The 22,654-nt window shown below is 42.0% G+C and overlaps 1 protein-coding gene across 3 annotated transcripts in view; it reads right to left on the reverse strand.

Annotated features, from left to right (window-relative positions):
• LOC136872402 (dTTP/UTP pyrophosphatase) overlaps nt 1-22,654 on the reverse strand; it is a 72,351-nt gene that overhangs the window by 44,527 nt on the left and 5,170 nt on the right. For 2 of the 3 annotated variants that reach the window (XM_067146220.2, XM_067146222.2), the window contains exon 2: nt 16,372-16,469. In XM_067146220.2, the coding sequence (XP_067002321.1) occupies nt 16,372-16,461 (90 nt within the window). In that variant the 5' untranslated portion in view covers nt 16,462-16,469. Of the gene's footprint in view, nt 1-16,251; nt 16,470-22,654 lie in introns of those variants that run through there. The other variant, XM_067146221.2, reaches the window with a different exon arrangement.

Raw genomic sequence — 22,654 nt, forward strand, 5'->3', positions numbered from 1 at the left:
TGTTGTTAAAACTTGTGAGGTTGAATGACTGCCAGTTCAGAGAGGTATTTCGTGATTTATTTGTCCCTTGGTCGTACTATTAGAATATGGATATTGCTGTTGATGGTGAGTAGCGAGGATGTGCTGATTTTGTGGTTACCGTGGAGTGATGGATGAGATTCGTGTGGGGTTTTGACCTACAGGGTGTTGTGTTTCACAGGTGTATAATCGTATAGCTTGGATTTTTGCATGTTGTAGTTTTGCTGTTTTTATTACATTTTGTTGGAGAATTTTGTGTTTGTGTTGTATATATTTGGTATCACAGTGTTGTGCTGACAGTTACCCTATGTTTGAATGATATGATGTTATATTGAGGTAGCCTACTGAGGCTTTAGAGTTCGAGAGTTTAGGAGTTAGGAACATTGTGATAAATTAGAAATTGAGGGAAATTTAGGGTAGTTGAAATTTAATCGATGACATGCGGAGCGGTTTTTCCGCCGGACCTTATGACGAGTGAGGTGAATGTTGGTAGACATGGGTGAGGTGCTGAGGCACCTGAGCGATCAGCTAAAGGAGCTAATAAATGAACAGTTTGTGGCGCTTAGAGAGGATGTAGGAATTATTAAAAGACAACAGACTACGAGTAGAGAGAAACTTAAAGAGGAGGTACGAGCTATTAAAGAACGACAGACTAGGTATAGTGAGCGACTGGTTCAGAACGGTGAACGTTTGAACAAGCAAGTAACTAGGAATAGTGAGCCATTCACTAGACAGTGTGCCAAAAGCGAGGTACAGTTTGTGACGCTTGGTGAGCGTTTGAACGACCAAGTCAGTACAAAATCTAAAGGACTTAAGGAACGCTTAACCGAGCAAATCACAGAACAATTCGCGGGGTTCCAAGAAAGGGTGACCGAACGATTAAGACTCACAGAGACACGGATAACGAGCCAAATAACTGAGTTTAAGGATCATCCTAGCATGCGTTTGGAGCAATTGGCCTCTAGAAATGAAGCGACTAGGCGAACCGTAGCCAAGTTAGAAACGAAGGTAGAGACCGATAGTAGACAATGTGTTACCACTACAGAGGAGTTGAATAGACAGGTGGAAGAGTCACACAGGACAGTAGATGAACAGATTTGTGAAGTAAAGGGCAGTATCGGAGGAATAAAACAGCTTATGGAAGAAAAGGACAAGGAGACTCAGACTGAACCGAGAACCATTAAAGAAGACCTGGTAGCATCAATAGATCGCATAGATTATACGCAAGAGAGGCTAGAAAAGGAGAGCAGAAAGAAGAAGTGCAGCAGTCGGATTCACCGGTTGAACCGCTAAATATCGATGTGGCGCGAATGGAGCAATCAGCTACAAACAGTCCAATGCTTCAGGAGGCAGCAGCAGAAAAGGAAAATACACCAGGAAACGAGGAGATTACAGGAGCCTTCGAAGAAGTAGTGAATGACACGGCAAGCACGGAAGTGGAAACAGACCAAAGCAAGGAAGCTGGGGAAATGGCAACTTTGGTTTGGCTACAGGAAGGAGAAGAAAAACAGCTAAAGAATCTCAGGGTGCAGAGATCCGGCAACATAGCCATAGTCCTGTCAGGAGGGGACGAGCTCAAGTGCTACGCGACGATGTCTGAGGGCAAAGACCTCGTAAATTCTGCGGTGGAAGAAGAGAGTCTGGAATGTGTAACAGGATCCAAGGTCGAGGCAGATGATATAGGAAGGAAAATCGCAAACGACGTTAATGGGATTTCTGTACAAATCGAAATTGGAGACCTGACCGGGGACGCACAAAATAATCAAAAGGAAACGGTTGGAAAGAATCGTGAAGAGATAGCAGCCGGAAATGAAGGGGACCATCAATGGTGTAACCAGCATTCGAAGCAAAGTAAAGGAAAGAGAAGTAGGTCATACAAGAGACGCAAGAAGAACCAAAAATACCGATACCAGTTGGGTTCGTTCGCAAGACAAGTAAGAATACGCCGTAGGTGGAAGAATGGAACCAGCAGGAGAAAGAAGAAGCGGCGAAGGGAAGATATGAAAGAGGGACGAATGCTTAAACCAAGAAGCTACGTGGTACAGTTGAGGAGAAAACGTACTGTTGCTAAGAGGTGGCTTTCCGCGTGTCGTGAAATAAGGCGGAAGAAAATTGACTGGAAAATCGCGAGAAAGGAATATCTCTTACTCCACAAAAGAGAGAGCGAACCTCTCTGACTACAGAAGTAAACAAACACGAAGTGGCGTGAACCTCCGCATGCTAGAAGGCAGACTGAATGAGACAGGGTGTAAGGAAAGTTGCGGAACGGCCGGAATACAGGTAACTTCTGTAAGCTTGACTAGTAGGAGAGCCATATAGATGAATACCACTGTATATAAGCAGATTAGTATATAGAAAACTTATGGTATAACCAGTAGATAAAATTTATTTTTTGTGAATTGTATTAAGTAAATAGTACGAAGAATGAAGAGAATTAAGATGAAGTTAGCAGGGATTGGCATATGTAACAAAATGTGATATGGGGAAGAAAGATATCATAACAGTTACCCACATATATTCGTGACTCACACATATGGGATTCTGTAACCTACTAAACTTGGAGAAGAAGAAGAGGAAGACACCAAAGATATTGCAGGAGAGGAGGTTGTCATTCCGGAAGAAGATGAACAGGACGGCGGAGAAGAACAACCAGAGGTACCCAGTGGTGAAGGACAAGAAGAAGAAGTAAATATGATTTATTCAGGAAACCATCATAGACAGTTATCTGAGCAGCGCGAAGAAACGGAATGTCAAGACTGCGAGAGTAACCACCGGAGATTTCTAGCCCTGCTTGATGCCTATTACCAAGTTAGGAAGGATAGGGAGGCTATTATGTTTGTAGCTGAAGATAGTCCCATGCCATGAAGTTTGAAAATTTACAGCAGAAAGGATTGCAATGGGAAGATGATCTCGACATTTAGGAAAATAAAATTCTTGACAAAATTTTATTTTGTCGTTCACGGGGGGCTATGAACCATACGGTTCATGGGACAATTGTATTAATTTTAGTATTGGATATTAGTATCACACAAGGCCACCCACGAAGCCATTGTCTTACAGTATATTTCATAAAGGAGTCCAGAAGACGCGTTCTTGTGTGAAGTGAGCTAGAGCGTCATTATAAGAAATCTCCAGAACCTCATTAAAAGGAGTTATGTCCCAAGCCAAGCCTCTTGATGAAGATTGGGGACGCTTCCCAGATCCCGGCAAAACTTATATTAGGAGGGAAGAAAGAATTAAATTAATATCTTTGGTTACGGAAGAGTTGCATTGGATTTGAGACAAGAATTGCAACATGCATAATTTCTGCTTAATTTTGATATGCATTAGGGCTGCATTCATAAATGCATTCGTTAATTAGAGCTCATGATGTACTTTGTGCGGGAAAAACTTCGCGGGCGCGCGTATATCGCACGCGACCAAGCGGCGTGATGACGCTAAAACTGGATTATAAAATAAGGCCGCCTGGCATATCAGGCTCATTCTTGGACAAGAAGACCGCTTGAACGAGTCGTCATACTGCGTGTTGGTACTGAGAACAACGCTTTGTCTTCGAGCTGCACATACTACGAGTACTGCTGTATCTGCGAGGAATTACCCCAGCATCAAGTCAGAACGAGTGTTTGACATCATCATTGGGAGGAAGCCACAACCAGGAGCTGAAGCCAACACGACAACGGGCATCGATCCAGGAACGTGGGGAGCACCTGATCAGCGCGACGCCGAAGGGGACATCTTCCAACTACCTAGGGAGCTGTACGAAGGAGCCACACAAGAAAGAATGTCTCCAAGTGGTCAACAGTATCTGATGCCAGCGCCGCAGTCTATCATGATGTGGTAAATTCAGTGGTCCACAGGGAGGGCCGCTCCGTCATGTCATCGATAACATAAGGTCAGAGCTTTCCAATTCTGTTTCAAGCATGTCATTTAAATGTAGATAGGAATATGGGGGGCCGTCAGTCAACAGATTAGTTATGGTAATTAAGAGCTAGGCCTCAAGCTCGAACCCCGTACATTAGGGTAGATGATATTTTGTAGATTCCTTGCTAGCGTGTTTATATTTAATTTCGATTGTTTTATTTTACGCACGTGTGTTTTTTTTGGGTCCGATCGAACTCCTTTTGGTCATGGTAGGTTAGTCTTACAGACAGGCATTTTTTATATCGCATTTAGGCATTTGTTTCTGCAGACGTAGATACGTATAGTGGAGACCAGCATGGAACCCGTAATTCACCCAGCATCACTGACAGGGCGAGCGAGTCCGAATATTTGAGAGATATGAGCATTATGCAGATAGCTGACTGTATGTATTTGAGATGAGAAAGCCCGGCACAGTTTGAGAGTGTATTGGCTGCATGAGAGATGCCGGATTAGGGCCATGTGTTTATCGCATATTGATTTGTGTCTTTGTCGTATCAAGGTTGAGCCCATGAGAGGCGGAAGTGAGATTTGCGATATTGCTGGTGATTTTGAGACGAGGGCAGATAGCCCAGGTGTATTTAAAAGAGGGCTTTTAGCAGCAGATTACGTGAGGTGTTTTTCTTTTGAAAGGCGAGATTTTTTAGCCTGCCGACCAGCTGAGCTCATCAATTATGTGGACTGTTGCTGGTGAAGTGGTTGCAGGGGTGAGGGTGCGGTGTCTGACGTCACAGTCTTGAGAATTGGTTATTGTCGTCTGCAGCTTGTCAAGTGTGCGAAGGGGAGGAGGACCTTGATGTTTTGAAAGCAGGAAGAGATCTTTTTTATGTCCTAGTTGTTCTACGTTAATTTTTAACACTGGCCCGTTTGATATTGTCACCCGTGGATATGTTGGTTGTGTCCTTTTTATATTGTTTGCATATGATTCTTATACGCCTTACTCTTCATGGGACTAGGGTTCGTGACCGAGTCAGGTCACTGTACATTCTGTGTTGATATTTGTTAGCACCGGGGTTCGATGGTACGAGGCATAGTCAAATTTATGGGAATCACTGTTTGATGTGTATTTCCGCAGATATCCATCTTTCTAGACTTTGTTTACTTACACTATTGTAACATGCTTGTTACAGCACAGCTGTTTTCGTGAAGGCAGTGAACTGGTTGTCATCGGCTCAGCATTATCTTGACCAAGCATTTTGAAAGCTATCTGATTTGTAAATAACTCAAGTTTATGTAATAAATCCCTTTGTTAAACTTTGAATGCAGCGATGTTTTCTGTTAGACATTTTATTTTATTTTGATTTAGCGAATTCTTACCTGAGTAGGCACATATCCTAGTGTTTTATCTTTATGTTGCCCACTTATCCCCATGTTATCCCTGAGAGGAGCGCTTATCCGGCTGAGTGAAGAGGAATGTGTTCAGGTAAGACTATGTGCACCAGCTCACGTCTGTGAGAGTTCTTTCACTACTGTACTCTGGGTTCGTGACCGGCTTTCGCCTGGCCGGAACTTTAGAGTCCAGTAGGGTACAATATCTAGGAGCACAAGCATTTGCCTCCTTTCATTTGTGTTTCAGGCCATTTACTTAACCTGCTCTTTTCCACTACGGCCCAATAGGTTGGGTACTAGATACCCTTGTTTCAAACTGTAATTTGTGCCTTGATGGCAAGTGATTGTATTTTCTGATATCGCCTTGGAGAGGCTTGGAAAACGGAGAGCACGTTAGCTGTGTTTCAAGAGTTGTAAAAGTTCCTCTAGGAGGCTTGATTTTTGTAAATTACGGAGCTAGTGTATTGAGGGATTTCTGTCCTTGTATAATTTGGTGTCTTTGTAAGTCTTGAGCTGAGTGCTCAATAATTGTGAATTGAGTGGCTGGAAGCCCAGATTACTAAACAGTCACTAAATTTTGGATTTTCTTGCTTTGTCTAAACTTTGTCATGGTACCTGATATGTCATTGTTATCTCACTAAGTGAAAAGTTGTTAAAGTTCTGTTGTTGATTTCTGAAATGTTAAAGAAATATAACCTTTGTTAAAGTTTTAATAAATTCATGAATTTGTAGTTAGACCCATTCACCCTGGCACCTTCTTTCACTTCTGCTGGTCCACGGGTAACCCTGTAACAATTATTATCATCATCAATCATCAATGATCTGCATTTAGGGTGGTCACCCAGGTGGCAGATTCCCTATCAATGGTTTACCTCATATTTACATTTATTTGTAATTGTTTACCAAGCTTTTTCTTAAATATTTCAATGAACTTGGAAATTTATCGAACATTTACCTTGATAATTTATTCCATTCCCTTATTCCTTATCTTCTGCTACTGGCCCGCAGCCTGTATATGTTCACCGCGGGCGCGGCGTGTTTCAACACTCTGCTCCCCTCATAGTGCGGGCGAGCGGTATCTCAGGGTACTTAAGGGGTCCGAGCGGCCTCCTTTTGGACGCAAGCTGCAACGGCCGGTCCGGCCATCCAACTTCATCAACATCAACTACATGGACAGTTACTATAAGAGATAACTACATTTGGGAATTCAACCGCAATATCTGATGGACATTGCAAATTTTTCCTTCACTTTTAAGTAGTAAAAGCTTATCTTCAGAAATTCAACTTCTATAAACCTAAAGACTTCACTTCACCTCCAACAACAAAATTTTGGAACCGAATTAAGAAATTTCTCAAATACTTCTGCAAGTTATCTTAATATCAACATCAAAACTTGGAACTTATTTTCAAACTAAAGTTTATGTTCTTCTGTGTTACCCCGTGGAGGAACTTTTGGGGGGGGAGGTCTGTACCGGGCGGTACACCTCCACACCGTTTATTTAAAAGTTGCGCCAGTTGAAACTCCTCTTCTGGAGGAAGTCTGAACTTTATCTACGGTCTTAATTTCCAAATTTCTCAGAAGATGTCACTACCAGGAAATTTTTGAGTTTGTGAACTGTGTCATTTTCGACGTACTTTTGTCTTGCTTGTATTAAGAAGTGTGAACTTTCTCTTCTAGAGGACACTACTGAAGATCAACAATAGTGCACCCTAGTGCGGAGTCAAAGAACTATTTTGTTGGAGAAAATTTAATTTCAGGAGTTTGTTCTTTGTTAAATTTCTTTCTGTCATTGTTTAAGTTGGCAATATTTACCCCTTTCTTCCCCTTGTTTTGAATGTATCCAATCACGAATTTTTTCAATTAATTTCTGACCAATCTGGTGTATCTTTCCCCAACTTGTATCTGTTGCGGGGTCCTACCCAATAAAATCTTTGTGGGAGGGTGTTTTCTTTCCCCTAACGCCTAGAACTTTCTGCGAGAGTATTTAAACTGCTGATTTTAGGGTCTCCGGGCCACTTCTGTTCCATCTTTCAGTGTATTAAGTACATTGCAGGAGGCGGGAAGCGCCTCTTTCCTCGGCAGCGGTCAACAATAAGGTAATGGCCGATTAATAAATTTTTTTCTTTGCCAGCTCAGCAGTTTAACTTTCGGGGCAGGTTCTAAGCGTTCCCCTATGTAACCTTTTCCTAAAATGTAACTTCTCTTTTCTTCTATTCTCTTGTAAAGCGACATACTGGGATAGAGAGTGTTAACCCTCTCGAGCTCCCACTCACATTGTTTGAGGTGAACTTATTTTTCGCAACCTATTCTTCAGTAATGTAAGTTAGTAGTTTCTTAAGTCACCTCTGTAGTATGGGATTAGCCCTTGCATCTGTGGCCTTAGAGCCAAAATAGGTCTTAAAGACAAAGTGTATTAGGAGTGCAAGTTCGCCTCCTCTCAAATTGTGATTTTAGAGGTCATGTATTAACTTTCTTGTCATTTAACAGACCTCAGTAGATTGGGTATTTTGCTCCTGTGTGGAGTTCGGAGTGGCCTATGATAGGCTTGTATTTTAAGGGGAAGTTGCCCTTTTTGAAAATTGTGTTTCTGCCTCAAGGAGGCTTTTGGATGTAATTGGAAGCCGGTGTTTCTGGCATGTTTGGGGGTTTTCGGCCCCTTTGTTGTATGGTGTTCATTGTAAGGTTGGGCTCATGGCTCAAGAATTATGTTTCTGACTTTTTGAAGCCCCAAATGGGGTACCTATGTAAATGTAATTGTCAATCGTGTTTCGGCTACTAAGTACCTGTTCAATTTGTTGTTACCTAATTTTGAAAAGAAAATACAACCTTGTTAAATTTTAAAATTAATTTCACTTTAGTAGCTTGAGACCCCTTCACCACCCAGCACCTTCTTTCATGCATAACTACCACCAAAACACGGTAACAAGTGGTAGCAGAGCGTGGCTGAATGGGTCTCGATTTAGCCCCTTTTGACGGCTAAACTCTGTTTTGATCCGAACTCTAACCATTTTCTCAGTTGCTGGAAATTTTTTATTGAGGTTTTTCAAAATTTTTCTGTTATCATGCCCGGCCCTCGCGATGTTCTCCTCCTTAACTACTTGCGCAAAGAGGAGTTGATCTACGAATTAACTATTAGAAACGTGCAATCTGGAGGCACGGTTGCTATCGATACTAACAAGCTTAGAGACTCCCTTGATTTGCCCATTTCCATCCCCAATTTGGGAGAGAAAGAAATTGATGACTCTCTTTCCACGATCGTCGAGAACATTACTGGGCTAGCATCGGTCGTTAGTTTTTTTGATGAAAATGATCCGTCTCCTAATCAAATTAAGCGTGTGCAAGGCAGGCTATATCATTTTTCAAATAGAGTTAATGATCTGTTGTCTCTAAAGGTGAATGACGTTCAGAGGAAGGAAGCTAATACGCTCCTTGAAACTATTTCTGAATTGTCTAGTAAAGTCACTCAATTGTTAACTGGGGAAATTCCTCCCAAATCTGATCAACCCACCATAGTGAATGTAGGTAGCGAGGAAGAGTCTCCTAAGGGAGAAGTAAATAGGAAAACCCCCACTGCTCAAACTATCTCTGCCCCATTGGACAACGAGCCTGAACGCCGTGCATCGTTGAGTAACATCCGTTCTGAATTAACTTCTTTGCCCCTGAAACCTCTACCTACTATGTCACCCGGGTTTAGCAGCTTGCCTCATCCATTGGCAATGTTGCTAAGAGGTATCTCTAAGTTTTCTGTCAACACCACCAGTGATGTTATTTTATTTTTAAGATTTTTAGTTGAATTTCAGGATCACGCCCTTGTGTTTTCTCTTTCCCCTTGTCAAATTTTACAAATAATCTATCCTTATGCTATTGGTGTTCTCTCAGATAAGATAGTAAGAGCTATTGCTGAACAGTCATCTATTGAAGATTTTCACGCACACTTGCTTGCAAATTTCATTCCTGCCCGCGCGAGGTCATCTCTGATTCAGAAATACTATTATCGGGTACAGCGTTTGGATGAAAACTTGGCTGATTTCATACAGGACATTAAGTTTTATACTAGGGTGTTTGCCCTTCATTTTCCTGAAGATCAGATTGTGCAGGCTATTGTAGAGGGAACTTCACCTCCCTATAGGTCATATTTGTGTTTCGCGGCGTGCCCGCAAACCTTCTCGGAACTTGAAGCGTTGGCCGTCTCGGCGGAAGGAGTTAGATACGCCGATTCTTTGCGTGTCGCGAAAGAACCCCCGCCTTCCTTTAGTAACACTCGGCCTCCACCTCGCCGACCAGTCAATCCCCGTAAATGTTATGCGTGCGGGGCGCCTGACCATCTGCGTAATAAGTGTCCTCTGATCAAGTCTAGTAGGGCAAATAATGAAGCTGGTTCGTCACAAGGCTGTTTTAAATGTGGGGCTTTCTCATATATCGCCAAGAATTGTCCCAATTCGAATAGCACCCCCTCCTGCTCAACTTCTGGGGTAACTTCCAACAACAATCAAAAGTGACTAGTGGCTTCGGCTGAGTCAACTAATTCATCTTCCCGAGGCTCAGCCCCTGGTAAGCAGATCGAAAATTCTGGGAACGTTCAATCTGCTAATCTGTCCTTTGAATGCCCCAAAGAGTGTCTTAAGATTGCGGCGGATACCCCTGCACCTGTTCCTTTCCTTAAGATTGAGGTAAATAACGAACCTATAACAGCTCTATTAGATTCAGGCAGTGTTTGTTCCATTATTTCGGCTGAATGGTACTCGAAATTGAAGTCTGTTTGTAACCTACCTGTCTATGACTCTTCTCCTGTGAAATGTGTTTCTGCTAATACATCTCCATTAGAAATTCTAGGTTCCTTACTGGTCAAAATTCGTATTTTTAAATTTACATGGAAAATTAAATTGTTTGTGGCCAAGCAATTGTCTTGCCCCATTATATTGGGAGCTGACTTTATTTCTCACACTGGTCTTGTGCTCGATCTCCAGTCTAGGTCGTGCACATTCAAATTTGCTTCTAGTTGTAAAATTCCACTATTAAAGTGTAATTCTGTGTCATGTTCTTCTATTTCGCCTACCCAGGATGAGATGTTGTTAGACCTTAGACATCTACCTGAGGAGCAGGCTGATAGTATTCGCAAACTGTGTCAGTCGTTTCCCGAGGTATTCTCTGATACTCTTGGCGTTACTGACCTGATCGAATACAAAATTGAGGTCACGGATTCGATTCCTGTCCGTTTTCCACCGTATAGGCTATCTCCACCTAAAATGAAGGCTCTGAAAGAAATCATCGATCAGATGTTGAAGGATGGTATTATTAGGCCCTCTAAGTCAGCGTATTCTTCGCCTATTTTTCTAGTCCCGAAACCCCAAGGGGGCTTCAGGCCTGTAATTGACTACAGGGCTCTCAATCGGAAGGTGGTGTTACAATCTGTGCCCCTTCCCGACCTTCATTCTTGCTTTTCATGGTTTCGTAAGGCCAAGTTCTTTACTATCTTGGACTTGAATCAGGCCTATAATCAAATTCCCCTTGCTGAAGAGTCTAAACACCTTACAGCGTTTGCCACGGACTGGAATTTATACGAATACAACCGCGTGCCTTTCGGGCTCCCCACGGGCGCAGCTGTGCTCACTAGGCTACTAGATAGGGTCTTCTCCGACATCAAATTCGAGTACTTATATCACTACTTGGATGATGTCGTCGTGTTTTCGGAGACCTTTGAAGAACATCTAGATCATCTGCGAGAAGTTCTGAATCGCCTTCGTAAGGCTGGGTTAACTGTCAAGTTGTCCAAGGTCGCTTTTGCTAAGCCCTCTATGTCATTCCTAGGGCATATTGTGTCACCTGATGGTGTAGCAGTCGATCATTCTAGAACACAGGCCATCCGTGATTTTAAACCTCCCAAGGACATTAAAGGTATCGCCAGGTTCATTGGTATGGTGAATTTCTTCAGAAAGTTCATTCCTAACTTTGCTAATAGAGCGGCGCCATTGAACCTTCTTCGTAGGAAAGGCATCAAATTCGAGTGGGGACCTTCTCAACAAGCCGCTTTTGAAGATCTGAAATTAGCTCTCTGTAATGCCCCTATCCTTGCTATGCCTGATTTCTCAAAGAAATTCATCGTCCAAACGGACGCGTCGTCGTCGGCGGTAGCGGCAGTCCTTCTTCAAGAGACTGAACTAGGGAGGCGACCCATCGCCTATGCATCTAGGACTCTATCGGCTAAAGAAGCCAAGTATTCCATCTATGAGCTCGAAGGGTTGGCAGTCTTATTTGCCTTAGAAAAGTTCCGTCTCTATCTGGAACATGTCAAATTCGACCTGGAGACAGATAATCAAGCATTAAGCTGGGTCTTAGGTAGGCCGCGTCGTACTGGTCGTATAGCCCGTTGGGCCATCCGCATTTCTGCCTTCCAATTCAATGTCAGGCATATCCGAGGTACCGAAAATGTTGTCGCTGATGGACTCAGCCGTATGTTTTCAGGCGACGTTGAGAACCATGAACAGGTCGACAGTCCATCACCTCCCGAGTCCATGCTATCTGAGGTTAATGCCATCCTAACAGATGTTCCCATGCTGTTTAGGGATATCGAGAAATACCAACGTGAAGATCCGACGCTGGCTCCGATAATGGAAACCCTTTCTTCTGGGGAACATGTTGTCCCTTATGTTCTGAGGAATGGAGTTCTATGTTGCCCTTCGAGGCATGATAAGATGATGAAAGTTGTTGTTCCAGCGGTTCTTGTACCTATGATCTTCAAGTATTATCATGAGACCCCATTAGGAGGGCATCTTGGTATCTTTAAAACTCGTGAAAAGATTCGTGATATGTTCATCTGGAAGGGTATGGACGGTGAAATCCGTGAATTAGTAAAGGCATGTAAATCCTGTTTGCTTAGTAAACCGACCATGTCCACTAAGGTAGGTCTTTTGTCTTCTCATCAAGCGTCGCGCCCCATGGAGCGCCTGTATATTGATTATGTGGGACCCTTCCCCCAGTCAAAGGGGAATGCCAACAAGTTCATCTTTGTATGTGCAGATGGTTTTACTAGATTTTCCTGGTTATTTCCGACTAAGCTGGCTACCGCTCAGTCCACCATTTCTTGTCTTAATACTATCTTTGCTTCTTTTGGTCCTTGTCAATACATAGTTTCCGATAATGCTAAGGCTTTTACATCTAATTTATTTCGTAAATTCTGTTTTGACTTATCCATCTCTCATGTAACTACTTCTGCTTATTACCCTCAACCATCTCTGGCTGAACGGGTTAACCGTAATCTCAGGTCCGCACTCATTGCCTATCATCATGAAGATCCTTCCAGGTGGGACACGTCCCTGCATTGGATAGCTTTTGCTTTGAATTCAGCGGTTCATGAATCTCACAAGTTCACTCCAGCTTCTTTAATGTTCAAGTTTGTTCCCAACTCGCCGCTCTCTAACCTCTGGTCTCTGAATGACATTCTACCCGAGATAATAGATCCGGACAACATTAAAGATCTTTGGAAGAAGGCTAAAGCCAATCTTAAAGTGTCTCATGAAAAGGTTAGGGAAAGGTATGATCGTGGACGGAGACCCACCCCTTTGAAGGTAGGTGACCAGGTTATGGTCAAAAATTTTGTTCCCGCGGGCAAGCTTGCCTCCAGATTTCATGGGCCTTGTATCATTCTCGATTTTCTTACGCCGGTTACCTTATTGTTAAGTAATCCAGCCACCGAGAGGATATTTAGGGTTCACCTGTCCCAGGTGAAACCAGTGTAATTTTGTGTTAACTTGCTTCATATTATTTTGAAAGGATATGAAGGTTATATTTTTTTTTGAGTTTCACTTTTATGGCATTCTGCCCCTTCTATAATATTTTGGTTTTAGATGTAAGCCTTTTGTAAAACCCGCCCCGATCCGTTAAACTGCCATCCTGTTCTTGCCACGGCCATTACCACGCTCCTGTCTCCTGCTCCACCTTACACTGTGGCTTAATAAGATTAAATGCCACGGATATCTACACGCCGCTGGCCCCTCAACCTCTCCATAATGCCTGTGCCTTCAAAAAGACGATGGTCCAACACAATTCTGCCGCCTAGCCTTAATGTTTCAGTGCCCCCGCAGCCGCGCAGCGCCGTGCAGCAACTGGGGAGGGGGATGGGCCCCCTCCTCTCCAGCGAGGACGACATGTGCACGGCGAGCCGGAGCTCTCCTCCCGGCCAAGGCTGATGTGCGGCGCACGACCTGCTACTGGCCCGCAGCCTGTATATGTTCACCGCGGGAGCGGCGTGTTTCAACACTCTGCTCCCCTCATAGTGCGGGCGAGCGGTATCTCAGGGTACTTAAGGGGTCCGAGCGGCCTCCTTTTGGACGCAAGCTGCAACGGCCGGTCCGGCCATCCAACTTCATCAACATCAACTACATGGACAGTTACTATAAGAGATAACTACATTTGGGAATTCAACCGCAATATCTGATGGACATTGCAAATTTTTCCTTCACTTTTAAGTAGTAAAAGCTTATCTTCAGAAATTCAACTTCAATAAACCTAAAGACTTCACTTCACCTCCAACAACAAAATTTTGGAACCGAATTAAGAAATTTCTCAAATACTTCTGCAAGTTATCTTAATATCAACATCAAAACTTGGAACTTATTTTCAAACTAAAGTTTATGTTCTTCTGTGTTACCCCGTGGAGGAACTTTTGGGGGGGGAGGTCTGTACCAGGCGGTACACCTCCACACCGTTTATTTAAAAGTTGCGCCAGTTGAAACTCCTCTTCTGGAGGAAGTCTGAACTTTATCTACGGTCTTAATTTCCAAATTTCTCAGAAGATGTCACTACCTGGAAATTTTTGAGTTTGTGAACTGTGTCATTTTCGACGTACTTTTGTCTTGCTTGTATTAAGAAGTGTGAACTTTCTCTTCTAGAGGACACTACTGAAGATCAACAATAGTGCACCCTAGTGCGGAGTCAAAGAACTATTTTGTTGGAGAAAATTTAATTTCCGGAGTTTGTTCTTTGTTAAATTTCTTTCTGTCATTGTTTAAGTTGGCAATATTTACCCCTTTCTTCCCCTTGTTTTGAATGTATCCAATCACGAATTTTTTCAATTAATTTCTGACCAATCTGGTGTATCTTTCCCCAACTTGTATCTGTTGCGGGGTCCTACCCAATAAAATCTTTGTGGGAGGGTGTTTTCTTTCCCCTAACGCCTAGAACTTTCTGCGAGAGTATTTAAACTGCTGATTTTAGGGTCTCCGGGCCACTTCTGTTCCATCTTTCAGTGTATTAAGTACATTGCAGGAGGCGGGAAGCGCCTCTTTCCTCGGCAGCGGTCAACAATAAGGTAATGGCCGATTAATAAATTTTTTTCTTTGCCAGCTCAGCAGTTTAACTTTCGGGGCAGGTTCTAAGCGTTCCCCTATGTAACCTTTTCCTAAAATGTAACTTCTCTTTTCTTCTATTCTCTTGTAAAGCGACATACTGGGATAGAGAGTGTTAACCCTCTCGAGCTCCCACTCACATTGTTTGAGGTGAACTTATTTTTCGCAACCTATTCTTCAGTAATGTAAGTTAGTAGTTTCTTAAGTCACCTCTGTAGTATGGGATTAGCCCTTGCATCTGTGGCCTTAGAGCCAAAATAGGTCTTAAAGACAAAGTGTATTAGGAGTGCAAGTTCGCCTCCTCTCAAATTGTGATTTTAGAGGTCATGTATTAACTTTCTTGTCATTTAACAGACCTCAGTAGATTGGGTATTTTGCTCCTGTGTGGAGTTCGGAGTGGCCTATGATAGGCTTGTATTTTAAGGGGAAGTTGCCCTTTTTGAAAATTGTGTTTCTGCCTCAAGGAGGCTTTTGGATGTAATTGGAAGCCGGTGTTTCTGGCATGTTTGGGGGTTTTCGGCCCCTTTGTTGTATGGTGTTCATTGTAAGGTTGGGCTCATGGCTCAAGAATTATGTTTCTGACTTTTTGAAGCCCCAAATGGGGTACCTATGTAAATGTAATTGTCAATCGTGTTTCGGCTACTAAGTACCTGTTCAATTTGTTGTTACCTAATTTTGAAAAGAAAATATAACCTTGTTAAATTTTAAAATTAATTTCACTTTAGTAGCTTGAGACCCCTTCACCACCCAGCACCTTCTTTCATGCATAACTACCACCAAAACACGGTAACACTTTTTTCTAGATTTTGGTCAAGGGTCCAGCTTTCACATCCAAAGAGGAAAAATGGAGAATACATAGCACCGAATCATTCGCATTCTTAATTGCACACTTAGGTCCGATTTTGTAAATAGCTGTTTCATGCTAAAAAAATTGCCTCCTGGCCTGTTCTATTCTAGATTTTATCTCCCTCTTGGAATCACATTCCTCATCTAGCACAGTACCCAATTATTTGAAGGAGGATAGTTGTTCAATCTTACTGCCGTTTATTGACAGGGTTGCTGGAATTTTTCTTTTAGAGAAGACTACAACTTTGATCTTGGAAGTGTTGACAAACAGGCCAAACTCTTCACTGCGCTGGACTAATTTGTCTATCATGCGTTGGAGCACATTTGCTATGACAACAGTATTATCTGCGTACCTGATATTGTTAATTGCCTGTCCATTTATAACTATCCCGCTGTTTTCCTCCAACAATACCTCCTTAAATATTGCCTCAGAATAAATGTTGAATAAGAGAGGTGTAAATTAATATTTGCCCCAATCTGTCCTCTTAAATTCCAACTTTATCTTCATATTGTTATCATCTTTCCTACTTTTAAAAGCCCCGCTCAAGCTTATTCTTCTACTTAACGTCATTCCACGCCAACTCACCAATGACAGCTCGAAACATAGCATTTTATAATGCATATACAGCTTAACTGAATCAATATTCAGAAATGCACTTGAAGAAGAATGTAGAAAGAAACACTGCATGTAACATAGGCAAAACATGAGAAATACAAATTATGTAGCTTTGCCTTGAAAACAAGCCACAAGATCCACAGTATATATGCACTACAAGCTATGGGAACTTTGCAAACCTCACATCCATTGGCAAGGTTTGAAAGCAGGGCCATCTTGTTCTGAAGCTGATGACAATTTCACTTATCTATTACCCAACAGAGGTATCACATGCATGCAATTAAAAAATGATACTTCACCAAGCTTGTTAAGATTTCCCTCCTCCTTGGAGATGAGCTGGCCAAAATTATTCTTTGGTGTTGGAGAAGGTATTTAACTGGCTCCAACATAATGTAATCTGGAACAAGTGGCATCAGATAACAACTTTATTTCAAACAAACCAAGGTTGATATTTAAGGAGGTGCAAGAATCCACAGCTTATTAATAGTCAATAATTACATTAACACAATTACATCACACATCTTCATAATAGACCATTAGGCCTATGTCTTTCAGCAATCAGTCTTCAAACCTCTACGAATTATCTGTCTACCACCTCAATCCTGTATTTACAACTAGGTCTACGCCCTTATTTACTTCCACAAACCTACTTTTAACTAATTAAAAATCAAGTCTAAACATCATCTTGGTCTAGCTCTGCTTTCCTTACCCTCCATGTCCAAGTTCAGTATTCTCCTAGGTAACATGTTCCCTTGCTTACAGAAAGGTGCAATTACTGGTTTCATCCAATTAGGAGGTACCTAATATTAATTGCACAGTAATCCCATTACTATATGAAGCCATTTCATCCCAGACTTCCCACTATATTTCAACATTTTCAATCTAATTACATCTATTCCAGCTGCTTTATGACAGTTTATTCACCATCTTTTCAACTTCCTTGATTGCAGTTTTACTGTAGGCTACTCATTATTTTCCTCCCCATGAACTTCTGTTTGGGAATTCAACAGAAAGATTTGTCTTTACACTGAAATTTTCAAAATATTCATTCTAGCTGTTCAGTGATTCACAAGGAAATACAATGAGTTCAACTGATTTACAAAGAACACTATTAATTTCCATTTTCCCTTACCTTTCGAAGATTCTTTACTACAGTCAAGAAAAGTCTCCCTAGCCTTTCCAGGTTATCAATTAATCACTACTGATCTGCATTTAGGGCAGTCGCCCAGGTGGCAGATCCCCTATCTGTTGTTTTCCTAGCCTTTTCTTAAATGATTGCAAAGAAATTGGAACTTTATTGAATATCTCCCTTTGTACGTTATTTCAATCCCTAACTCCCCTTCCTATAAACAAATATTTGCTCCAATTTGCCCTCTTGAATTCCATCTTTATCTTCATATTGTGATCTTTGCTACTTTTAAAGACACCACTCAAACTTATTCGTCTATTAATATCACTCCACACCATCTCTCCACTGACAGCTCGGAACATACCACTTACATACCACTTAGTCGAGCAGCTTGTCTCCTTTCTCCCAAGTCTTCCCAGCTCAAACTATGCAACATTTTTGTAATGCTACTCTTTTGCCAGAAATCACCCAGAACAAATTGAGCTGCTTTTCTTTGGATTTTTTCCAGTTCTTGAATCAAGTTATCCTGGTGAGGGTCCCATACACTGGAACCATACTCTGGCTGGGGTCTTACCAGAGACTTATATGCCTTCTCCTTTATATCCTTACTACAACCCCTAAATACCCTCATGACCATGTGCAGAGATCTGTACCCTTTATTTACAATCATATTTATGTGATTACCCCAATGAAGAGCTTTCCTTATATCACCTAAGTTAGGTTCCCCAAAAGGAACTTTCACCCCATCAACGCAGTAATTAATACGGAGGACTTTACCTATTTGTGAAACTCACAACCTGACTTTTAACCCTGTTTATCATCATATCATTACCTACTGTCCATCTCACAACATTATCAAAGTCATTTTGCAGTTGCTCACAATTACTCGGTACAGAATAACATCATCTGTAAAAAGCCTTATCTCTGATTCCACTCCTTTACACATATCATTGATATATATAGTCCGGCTTCATGGCTAAATGGTTAGCGTGCTGGCCTTTGGCCACAGGGGTCCCGGGTTCGATTTCTGGCAGAGTCGAGAATTTTAACCATAATTGGTTAATTTCGCTGACACGGGGGCTGGGTGTATGTGTCTTCTTCATCCTCATCACGACGCGCAGGTTGCCTACGGGAGTCAAATCAGAAGACCTGCATCTGGCGAGCCGTCGAACTTGTCCTCTGACACTCCCGGCACTAAAAGCCATACGCCATTTCATTTTTTTTCATTGACATATACAAGAAAATAAAGGTCCTTGAAGAATTCCCCTCTTAATTATTACAGGGACAGATAAAGCTTCGTCTACTCTAAATTTCGAGTTCTATTTTCTAGGTATATAGCCACCCATTCAGTCGCTCTTACCATCATAATCTTCCCATGTTTTCTTGTTGGGCTCTACAATAATTTATTTCACTCTACTTCCTTTATCTACGTACAATTCCCTACATAGATCAGTTCCTGGTTCAAGCCATTTTTGATATGCCTACCCTTTACTTTTACAAGCTACCCACCAACATATTTGCTTTTTCCAATCTTTACATACAGTTGCTACTAAGCATTCCCTTGCTGCTTCTACTACAGCAGTATGCCACCTATTCTCTTTTTATATCCGGAACCTACTGGCAGTCTACTGCTTCAAACTTTTCACTAATCACTTCTGTCCAATTTTATCATCCTGGATATTTTCTGGCCTTATCATTAGACCTTGGATTTTTAGGTAACATTTTTACTTTAGGTGCCAAAAGTAGGCACTCAAATATGAAAAGCTAGGTTGTGAGAATATATCTTTTTAGGCAGCTTAAATTTTACATATTTTAATAAGCATTTATCAATTACATACCATTTTCATTTTGCTAAATTGGTGATAACTTTTTAGGGGGCAAATATAAAACAAATTTCTCCGTCACATCTTTGCTGCAAACATCACAGAATATTATTTTACAATCTGATGTGAAATGGGGAAATTCCTGTAACCACTGCTAAATTAAAGACGACTTGGAAAATGCCACTTTCAGCATAATGTACAGTACACACTGAACAAATGGACGTATTGAAATGCTCTCACAAAATGAAATGAAGTGTTTTGTTTCCAGCAAGTCAATGGACACTACCTCTCTTTGTGACACAGGCTAAGGATGTGTTTACCATGGGAGGATTTTAACGACTTGCGGGGAGTATGGTTTACAGTTTGTTTGAAAAGTATTTCAAGAATGTACTGTTCAAGATGTTAAAAACATGTCTGTAAATATTGCAGTTTCCCGGAATACATTAAAAACAGTTTTAATTGATTTAGGGAAAAAATAGGAATCATAGCAATACAGGCAAATACAGGTTCTAACGTAAATTTGGACATTTTTAGGCACTGTAGGACCACAGTCTTTTGTGAGAGCCATGATCTAGCAGTGGGTGGTGCTATATTCAGACGCAAACCATCCTCTGATTTTATTACACAGAACCAAATTTTAAAAAATTGCTATAATAAGGGGCAGATATTAGTAGCAAATGCCACCTCAGAGTTGTTGAGCTTACAATGAAAATTAAGGCGAATGACAAAGTTTGAACTGTGAATCAAGAGATCTGACATAGGAAAAATTGCAGAAAGAGGGCAAATGAAAAGAATTGTAATTAGAAATAAGAAACTGATTTGAAGTTTCTTCCTCACAAGCAGAAGTAGATACAGAGTCAGTTTGGAAGAGGATAAAGAACACCTACTCCAAAGTCAGCAAAAATGTACTTGGATTTTGTAATCAATTTAGGAAAGCGTGGACCTCTGAATGTAATGGGATGCAATAAATGATGGGAAACAAACTAAGGATAAGATAACAGGGAGAAAAACAAGACAGCAAAAACCACCAGAATATACAGTAGACAAGAGGGTAAACAGGTTTAAGACCACACTATCAGAGAAGAGAGATAGTGAGCCAAGAATAAATGCAGGCTATACCCTCAATTTGCATGGAAGTAAAGGAGGCATTGAAAGAGATTAAAAAAATTGAGAAGGTGGCAAGCATGGATAATATTGGCCCAGAAATTCTCGAAGCCGATGGACAGACCTCTGTTGATCTGCTGAAACCTAAACTAGAGAAAAATTGAGATGAAAAGAAATTGTTAGTTGAATGGAAGAAATGTCTAACTGTGAAAGTGCCATAGAAAGGAGACATTCTGAATGGAACAAGTGAAGAAGAATTCAACTGTCTGTACCGATTAAAATACTATTGAAAATTTTAAAATAGACTGAAAGACATCGGACATGGCATGTTAAAGAACGCCTTTTCCAAATTCTGACACACTAGCATCTCTAAAAATCCGTAGCTAATGAAGGGACATTAAAAGACTAGCTTATAGTTTTTTACATCATTGTTGATACCATGATCCTAGCCACAGGACCTCCATTTTATGTAGAATCCAAACCATAAGGACTTTACTTCCCCCATTGAAAAAATTCCCCATGCACTGAAAGAAACATCAACACCACCCTCCTGGATCCAAACATCACTGTTTTGATAGTTGAAAACATCTTCCCTATGTGTTTTAGCTTGAATACTGTAGAGAATTAGCTGTTTTTTTGTTTTTTTTTGCTAGTTGCTTTACGTTGCACCGACACAGATAGGTCTTATGGCGACGATGGGACAGGGAAGGCCTAGGAGTGTGAAGGAAGCGGCCGTGGCCTTAATTAAGGTACAGCCCCAGCATTTGCCTGGTGTGAAAATGGGAAACCACGGAAAACCATTTTCAGGGCTGCCGATAGTGGGGTTCGAACCTACTATCTCCCGAATACTGGATACTGGCCGCACTTAAGCGACTGCAGCTATCGAACTCGGTGAATTAGCTGTTGAAACTGGGCATCTATACACCTGTGTGTGTGTGTGTGTGTGTGTGTGAATCATGCACCATACATGAGTTGATACATAACACAAAATTAAATGACTTCATAGTGTATTCCTAGATGCAGTAAGGGTGTTGGCCTACTTAAAAATCATGCAGAGAATGTCAGACAATGCTGTGATCCACATAATCATGGCATGTACCGTGATCCAGATACTCATCAGTGAGGTCTCCTATAGTTTGTGGTTCAGACTCTTGTCAGATTTTTGCTATCCAACAATGGGACAGAAAAAATTCAGAAACTGTAGCCATATGTACCTTCTTCACCAGTTCTGTGTATCTCGACACAGGTCTTCTGCATTTAAGCATTCTCAAATGCTATCCGACTGAGTTGGGATTCAAGACTGAAGATAACTCTCTCATATCTCTCTCCCTTGCGAACCATGTGACCACGTGGCTGTGGTGAGGAGGCTTGCATGTCTCAATGAAGCAGACAGCTGAGCTGCAGGTGCAACCATATAGGATGGATATCTGTTGAGAGACCAGACAAATGAAGGGTTCAACGAAAGAGGGGTAGCAGCCTTTTGGAAGTTGCAAGGGCAGCAGTCTAGATGATTAACTGATATGGCCTTGTAATAATACTTGACATGACTTAGCTGTGTTGATACTGCTAAAAGGCTGAAAGCAACAGGAAACTACAGCCGTAACTAACTCCCGAGGACATGCAGCTCTCTGGATGAATGATGTACTGATGATGGTTTCCTCCCGGGAAAATATTCCGGAGGTAAAATAGTCCCCCATTCGGATCTCTAGGTGGGGACTGCATGAGAAGGGGCAATCATCAGAAAGACAGATACTGACATTCTGCGAGTTGGAGCGTGGAATGTTAGAAGTTTTAATCGTTGTGGAAGGTTAGAGAATCTGAAAAGGGAAATGGATAGACTAAAGTTAAATGTAGTTGGTATAAGTGAAGTACACTGACTGACAGAGCAAATGCAACACCAAGAAGGAGTGGTTCGAAAGGGATGAAAGTTGGGGAAAAAAACAGAGACGGCACGGACGAATAATTGATGTTTATTTCAAACTGATATGCAGGTTACACAATGCGCACGGCATCGACTCAGTAGGATGTAGGACCACCGCGAGCGGCGATGCACGCAGAAACACGTCGAGGTACAGAGTCAATAAGAGTGCGGATGGTGTCCTGAGGGATGGTTCTCCATTCTCTGTCAACCATTTGCCACAGTTGGTCGTCCGTACGAGGCTGGGGCAGAGTTTGCAAACGGCGTCCAATGAAATCCCACACGTGTTCGATTGGTGAGAGATCCGGAGAGTACGCTGGCCACGGAAGCATCTGTAAACCTCGTAGAGCCTGTTGGGAGATGCGAGCAGTGTGTGGGCGGACATTATCCTGCTGAAACAGAGCATTGGGCAGCCCCTGAAGGTACGGGAGTGCCACCGGCCGCAGCACATGCTGCACGTAGCGGTGGGCATTTAACGTGCCTTGAATACGCACTAGAGGTGACGTGGAATCATACGCAATAACGCCCCAAACCATGATGCCGCGTTGTCTAGTGGTAGGGCGCTCCACAGTTACTGCCGGATTTGACCTTCCTCCACGCCGACGCCA

This window comes from Anabrus simplex, chromosome 4, assembly GCF_040414725.1.
Source record: "Anabrus simplex isolate iqAnaSimp1 chromosome 4, ASM4041472v1, whole genome shotgun sequence".
Taxonomy (NCBI): domain Eukaryota; kingdom Metazoa; phylum Arthropoda; class Insecta; order Orthoptera; family Tettigoniidae; genus Anabrus; species Anabrus simplex.